The 7,015-nt window shown below is 43.5% G+C and overlaps 1 protein-coding gene across 8 annotated transcripts in view; it reads left to right on the forward strand.

Annotated features, from left to right (window-relative positions):
* Window positions 1-5,543, forward strand: part of LOC117748848 (zinc finger protein 609-like) — a 67,607-nt gene extending 62,064 nt beyond the window's left edge. For 4 of the 8 annotated variants that reach the window (XM_034558970.1, XM_034558961.1, XM_034559003.1 and 1 more), the window contains 3 exons: window positions 209-589; window positions 832-910; window positions 2,044-2,561. In XM_034558970.1, the coding sequence (XP_034414861.1) occupies window positions 209-589; window positions 832-905 (455 nt within the window). In that variant the 3' untranslated portion in view covers window positions 906-910; window positions 2,044-2,561. Of the gene's footprint in view, window positions 1-208; window positions 590-831; window positions 911-2,043 lie in introns of all 8 variants that reach the window. The other 4 variants (XM_034558953.1, XM_034558980.1, XM_034558988.1 and 1 more) reach the window with 3 other exon arrangements.
* Window positions 5,544-7,015: the final 1,472 nt, after the last annotated feature.

The raw sequence follows: 7,015 nt of genomic DNA on the forward strand, positions 1-7,015 counted from the left end.
CTTTTTAACTGTCAGTACCTGGATATTTGGCAGATGTGACTTTGCGTCCAGAAGTCAAAATTGACTGATCGGGGACCTGAAATCAATTTTGTTGACAATTCAGCTTGATTAATGTGAGCATTAATGATTCATCGTCAATTATAAACTGGAACATTAGTATTCCACATAAACCTAATTTTGAACCATCAATATTCTTCATCACTCTTAGGTTCGTACCTTCCTGGAGGCTATCCGTTTTCTCCATATGGCACTAAAATAGCCGGGGGTGACGAGGGCGGAGACAAATCTCGCGCCAGCCCCACCGTCACCAAAACGGCGGCGGACTCCAAAGCCCTGGATATCCTGCATCAGCACGCCAGCCAATACAAGAGCAAATCCCCCACAGTAGGTGACAAGCCACCCCACGAGAGGGAGAGGGAGCAGGACAGGGGAGCTGGGGGAGACAGAGATCGGGAAAGGGAGCGAGAGAGGGAACGAGAAAGAGACGTGGACCGACCGCGCTCCTCGCCCTCGCAGCGCATCATGCCCTCGCACCACCACCTGGGGTACCCCTTGCTCTCAGGGCAATATGACCTGTCCTACGCCACAGGTCAGTCAGTCCTCAGCCGTCCCACCTCTGCTGCTTGGCAATTGATTCTCTGCACTAAATGTTATAAACATGCTTAATAAGGCACTATATATGCTAAGTAGATTAATGCCAGTTAGGTTAATACAAAGAGAAAAGGCCCACAGTCAGAATATTTACTGTAAGTAGATGCAGACTGTTTTGGCAGATGACCAATCAGCAATCTAAATTCAGAACCTAAATAGGAATTTTCCGACTCGCCATAGGTCTCTCCTCGTCAGCTATTGTTGCCAGCCAACAAGCAGCAACCCCCTCCCTCTACCCACCACCGCGGAGGTGAGAACGGTAAGACCCCCTTAGCTGGAGAGACAAAAAACACAAGCCTACTGAGACACAAACTCAAAGCAGTGTTTGCAGGTGGCAGACATCGTCACGCATCTCTAGATAGAAATATTAAGGTTACGAGTGCCCGCACAGATTATTGTTCCCTTTTTCCGGGGTTGATTTGATCTGAAGTGAAAGGAACACCCTGCTCCCTGCAACGTTTCAGTTGCAGACTCGGAGGCAGCAACCTGCAAAGAAAACAAATCCTGGCCAAACAAAGCCCTCGCTACTCTGCTGCAATCCAGTATAATATGCAGTGCAGCATTTAGCCCCTCAGCTCATCCATCCTAAGTAGGTCCTCTGAGGACAAGTGGATCATAGTGTTGATAATAGAGATGTGGAATGAGCCCGCCAAGACTCTGAACCAGAGCAGGCTGCGCTGACATCTAGTGGCAGCTTTTTGAAATGACAACTGTGTCCTTTGATGAATACATGTGTGGTGGGGAATCCACTTTATAGATTAATTACTGCCCCCAAAATAATCCCAAAGTTGAATCGACACCTCTCTAAAGCACTTTCAAGAAAACCTGAACATTACAACCTTCATGAAGGGGCAATATATTGCAGGACTATTGTATTAGAATACATCAAGTTTTAGCTCGGCTTACCCAATAAACAGTGTAAGGCTGCAGGTCTAGAAACTTACAATTAACAACCTACAGTTAGTCTTCAATTCATTTACTTAAAAATACCACAAAGATATACTGCATGACAAGTAAAAGTACAGTCGTATTATCAGGAAAATTTCCTTTTAAGAATCACAAATAAAAATATAATAAAAATTAATTTAATGTTTGGTCAATATCGTATTAAAAAAAGAACGGTAGTTCGGCTGAACCTCTATTTTGTAAGTACAATCTTAATCATTAAAAGTAGCTAAGTAAACATAGTTCCTAAATAATTTAGAAGTATTAAGTAGCCTAAAATGTACCTCAGAATTTGTATTCACGGACAGCACTGCCTGATTTTTAGTTTTTTTTATATACACACAAGTATATAAAGCTTTCATTAAACATGACACTGTTGTTTCTGTATTTAATGTCAATGATTACGTGACCCGGTAGTAAATAAGTCTCCTTTTGTGTGTTCCACAGGGAAACCTGACCGTCACACCTCAACCCTGCAAAGATTCATGTGACTGGCTCACATGAGAAGCAAATCTCCCGGGTGTTACCTTTTAGACATCAGTTGAATGGTGTTTCTATCTATATTTTTAGTCCTTCTGCCCCGAGGCGAAGCAGATTGTCTTTTTTTTGTTTTGTTTTAGTTTTTTGTCCTACCCTCCTAAATGAGCCCAGATTTTCCAAAACCTTGGACTATATAACAGGACTGATAATAAACCCAGGTTCAAAGCCATCACTCTGCCTCACCACGCAGAGGAATCACCAACCCGCTGATTATCTAGTCTTTGCACTGTCAACAAATACAATGCAAAAAGAGACTATTGGACTGCCAGAACAGCTTTTTTTGTTGTTGTTTTTTTGTTTTCTTTATTTCTTTGACTGCATTGTTTTTTTGTTTTTTTTGTCACACGCAGAAGGAAATTGGCAGGGGACTTTGATGAGTTGGGTGGCTGTCGGGGAAAAGGGGAGTCAAACTAAATAAAAGACTGAAAAGAAAAAAAGAGAATCATATTGAAATGATTTCAACTCTGTCTTTGGCTTATTGTATGCCGTGAAATAACAGTATATCCTTAACTTGACACATGTTTGGCTATATTTCGGGGGAGGGAAGGGGAGGGGAGGGAATATGGCGACCGCTGCTTTCTTCAGAGACTTGAGAGCCTGAGACTGAAGTTTTTTTTCCATTTTCCATCATCATCGTCAATTCCCATCCTCTTTGAACCCTCAGTTCTCGTTTCAGGGATGATGTGTTTTTTTTTTTTGCGAAGGGGACCGCACACACCTCAATGGAGAATAAACACTATTCATGTTTTCTTTTCCCGGTAACACTTCACCCCCTACTCCATATCATTGTGCTCATCCTTGAATGTGTCTGATGCTGGTATGAGTCCTGTTTTTTGTTGTTGTTTTCCCTCACAATGAAAAAGGGTCACATCCGTCGTTGCACTCGAAACGGTGAAGCCACATCAGCAAGCGACGAATTCACTGGGGCCCCCGAGGTCTTCTCCGCTTCATTCGGCTCGCCTCTTTTCAGTTGCTTTCTGTAAACAATGTGACATTTCGTTCAATTCGTGTATTTCTTCTGCTGTAATATAGACTTTTAGCCTACTTTTTCTGTGCATCAATGTTTTATATTTATCCCGGCACTGTTAAAATGGCTTCTCGGCCTTCGCGGTGTCTCACAATATGTGCTCCGGGAGCGTCGCTCCCCGGACGTCTGGCCGTGCGTCTTCTTTGCTTGTCCTAGCTGCACTTTTTCTTTCTTTTTTCTTTTATATTTTTTGCTCTCTACATCACAAGCTCACAATCTTTCTCAGCGTTTCAACGGCGTCTCAAACGGGGCTCAGATTTTCTCTCGGTGCTTCGCTTGCTCGTGTGGCTTCACCGTAACGCACATCCACCTCGGACGGGTTAGCGTGGGTTTCTTCTCGCTTTGGAGCCACTGGGCCAAAGAGTCTCGATACCTCAAGAGGAACATCCGTCTTTGTTCAGCTGCTGCCTGTGCTGTTAGATCATCGACGTGCTGGCACACCAAGCGTGCGCGAAACGACCCCGATGTTGGATGAAAATGAAAACGTTACACCGACCAATGCGATGCAGACTGTGAACTTTAAAGGACAAGTGTGTAGGATTTAGCGGCATCTCGCAACCAACTGAGTAAACCCCACCCCTCTCCAAAGCGTGCGGAAGAACCTACGGTGGCCTTCAGGTGCATTCGCGCCACCAAATTCAAAAAAACGTGAAAGGCCCTATTCTGGAGCCAGTGTTTGGTTTGTCCCCTCTGGGTTCCTGTAGAAACACGGCTCCCTAATGTAGATATGAAGGGCTCGTTCTAGGCTAACAGAAACACAATGGCTCTTAGTTTGCAGGTGTTTATACACTAATGAAAGCATACTCGTGAGTATTACATACCATTTCTGCGAAGATTGCCCCGAAATCATATGCACTGGTCCTTTTTTTAAATATGAAGAAGGGTGAGCTCACAGCTAAAGCAACACACAAGTGAAAGGTGACCTTGATCCCACAGGAGGCTCCACATTCAGCTGAGAAGAAGCACGTTGTTCCAGGCTTTTCTTTTTGGATCTCAAACCGGTGTTGCCACTTTGTAATTTCACTTTAAATCTATGGGGGGGGGGGAAGCGACAAGTCAACCCGGCCTGTTCCACCAGAGGACCCTCTTGGCTTTGAGTTACAGTCCTCTAGTCTCTCAGGGGTTGTAAGTGAAATTCTATCCAGATGCCATTTTGCATTGATTCGAGAGGGCTTCTGTTTATGGGTGAGAAGAAGTAAAGTTCTGCTCTTGAGCCGGGCGTGCTGCTGTTGCGGTTTCATTCATAAATGACAGATTGGCTCGGCACAGGGACTCGCTAAAGGTGTTAACGGTCTTCACGTTCCTCTGACGCATCGTAATGAGAGTAGAATATTGACCGCGTTGTCGTTAAATTTAATCCTTATTGATTTTTTTTCTTTTCTTTTCTTTTTTTTTCCACACTTGTAATGTTCCCATTGTTGTAGTTTTTTTTCCCCTCCTTGTTCTCATTAAATACTGTTTGTGCTCAAGTCCGTAAGCCACCAGTTCACCTCATGTTTAACGCCCTCTTGCTTTGGACGTTAGCCGTTTTGTGGATTATGAAGCTGCAGCAGTTCATTTCGAGGTTCTCGAACATTCCCGGTAAATAAGTTTCAGGGTTTTTTTACGTCTCACGGAAGTTTGCGAGGTGGTTTATCTTTTCTTTGCGCATTTTAAGGAAGAATGGTTGAATGTGGTGATGTTTGACTTGTACTTAATCTGTAAGGGTGATCTAGGCAGCTGTGATGTTGTCATTAAAGTCGGTGGGTTTTAGGACCAGCGGACTGCATACAGTACATATAGTTTTATCAGACAATGGTTGTGACAAGTGCATTTGTTCTCTCTCCGACTGAGAGTAGTAATGTTATCTCGGTAGTAAGCGAAGCCCAGCGGAAAATCATATATACTGAAGTGTATGAAAAGCCAGAAAAGTAATATTTGCTATCAACATATTGGAAAGTGCTTGGCTCTTGTATTTTGCAGGACTGTATTTGTTTCATGGTGAAGAGTATATTTATTGGCCAGCAGTTGTCTCAATTGGTGCCTAGTGGAACATTCTTCTGTGAGAACACAGAGACACTTGCTCGTTTGTCCTTTTTTTCAAACCCACCTACTCTCTCTCTCCTTTCCTCCCCCCCCCACTCCCCATATCCCCCCCTTCCCCCTATCACCACCACCACCACCCCAAAAAGTACCCGTTCTGGTGCTTGCAAGGATGTTTACAATGTTTACATTTTCTTTCTGTGCGAGCTATTCGGAACTCTTCACCCTCTCCTCCTTTCTTCTCCCTCCCTTCAGGAGTTTGTGTAAAGTGTACATTGCCATGGTTCTTTTTTATACAATTACTCTGTAACTTGCCTTTGTAAATTTGGGCTGGAAAAAAATAAATCTTTTTATGAGACAATCTGTCCTGGCAACTGCTCAATGGCTTCTGCTTCTGAGGATGCTGTGGGATTAAGGTCGTCGAACACTTAAATTATCCTAATTTCCTCCCGATTGTTCAGATGCTAATTTCGACCCAGCGTTGTGTGTTTTTTTTTTTTTTTTTCAAAGTAATATTTGTACGCTTGAAAGTCAAGAAAACAAAGTTACCATGGAACAATTATTTCACTGAAGAGACTATTTTATGTCAAATTGAGGGTTTTAATAAAGAATAAATAGTTTGCCGCGCAGGTTGATCTCCGAGTGAGTCGTTGACAATAAACTTCACCAGAACATAAGTTTACAACGTTGCTTATTAATAAATGTTCCTTTCCTTCGAGAAGTAGAATATGAAGAGGCTGTAAATGCACATTAGAAAATGGAAAGTGCACTGTTGCATTTGGCCACATGAGAGCAGTGTCTCTAAAGACGACCATACAGTCAATCTCAGCTGTGTCGAATGTCAGATTGAGTCTGTTTTTAGGGAGTTTTATTTCAACATGCAAGCCGTTTAGGCCTCTTCTTTTTGCATCTATGTGACAGTCAGATGTTTGTACGGTTTCCGTTTGAGTGTCTTGAAGCCAAAGAAAGAGACACTTCTGATCAATCAATCTGGTAAAGGTGCAAGATGCAAGTCTGGGAGCGATTCAATTGCCTCTCAACGGCTCTCAACATGGCGACGGGCGAGCCGGCGGCTCACTGCTGACTGTGCTAGCGGCTACCGGTGCTAATAGCGGTGCTAATAGCGGTGCTAATAGCGGTGCTAACGGCGGTGCACGTCCTGACGAAGCTAACGGTGTTGACCTTGGAGGACGGGTGCTACTCTTTATCAGCTGTAACAGCCACTGGAGAGCAGTGCGGAGCATTGACCGTTAGCTACCCAGTGAGGCGCGCTAACATACGCTAACATGCACTGAAAGCAGCGCGTAGCGACGATAACATTCAAGCGAGTTAATTCTCTCCTTGACATTACTCCACTTTCTCTTGAAATAAAAAGTTGTCTGCTATATGAATGCTCCCCTAAAGCATCAAATGTGCTTTTCTTATTGTTAACTGGTCTGTTTTCACAATCACCTGCGTGTTTTCTCACCAAAACTCATTGTTTTTGTATCCTCGAGCTCTAGCAAACGCGGCCGAGTCCGCTTTGAATCCTCATAAAACATTTGCGAAGTGTTTTTAATTCTGTATAGTTGACATGCTTCATCCCCAGCCTCTGTTGGTGCATTGCAGCATATCTCTGTGTGTTGCCGCCACCTGTTGATGAGTGAAAAACAATACCAACAATAGCACAACTGGAGGTCAGAAAACACAGCAGGAAACCAGTAAGTCCGGTTTAACACGTGTTCGTACCAGCAGGGTTCTGTGCCAGTTGTCGTTCATATTAGGGAGAAGCAATTGATGTGGTTTTAAGAGTTTGTAAGTAGTTTGAAGATAAAAATAATAATAATAATA

The sequence above is a fragment of the Cyclopterus lumpus genome, chromosome 3, assembly GCF_009769545.1.
Source record: "Cyclopterus lumpus isolate fCycLum1 chromosome 3, fCycLum1.pri, whole genome shotgun sequence".
NCBI classification, from domain to species: Eukaryota; Metazoa; Chordata; class Actinopteri; order Perciformes; family Cyclopteridae; genus Cyclopterus; species Cyclopterus lumpus.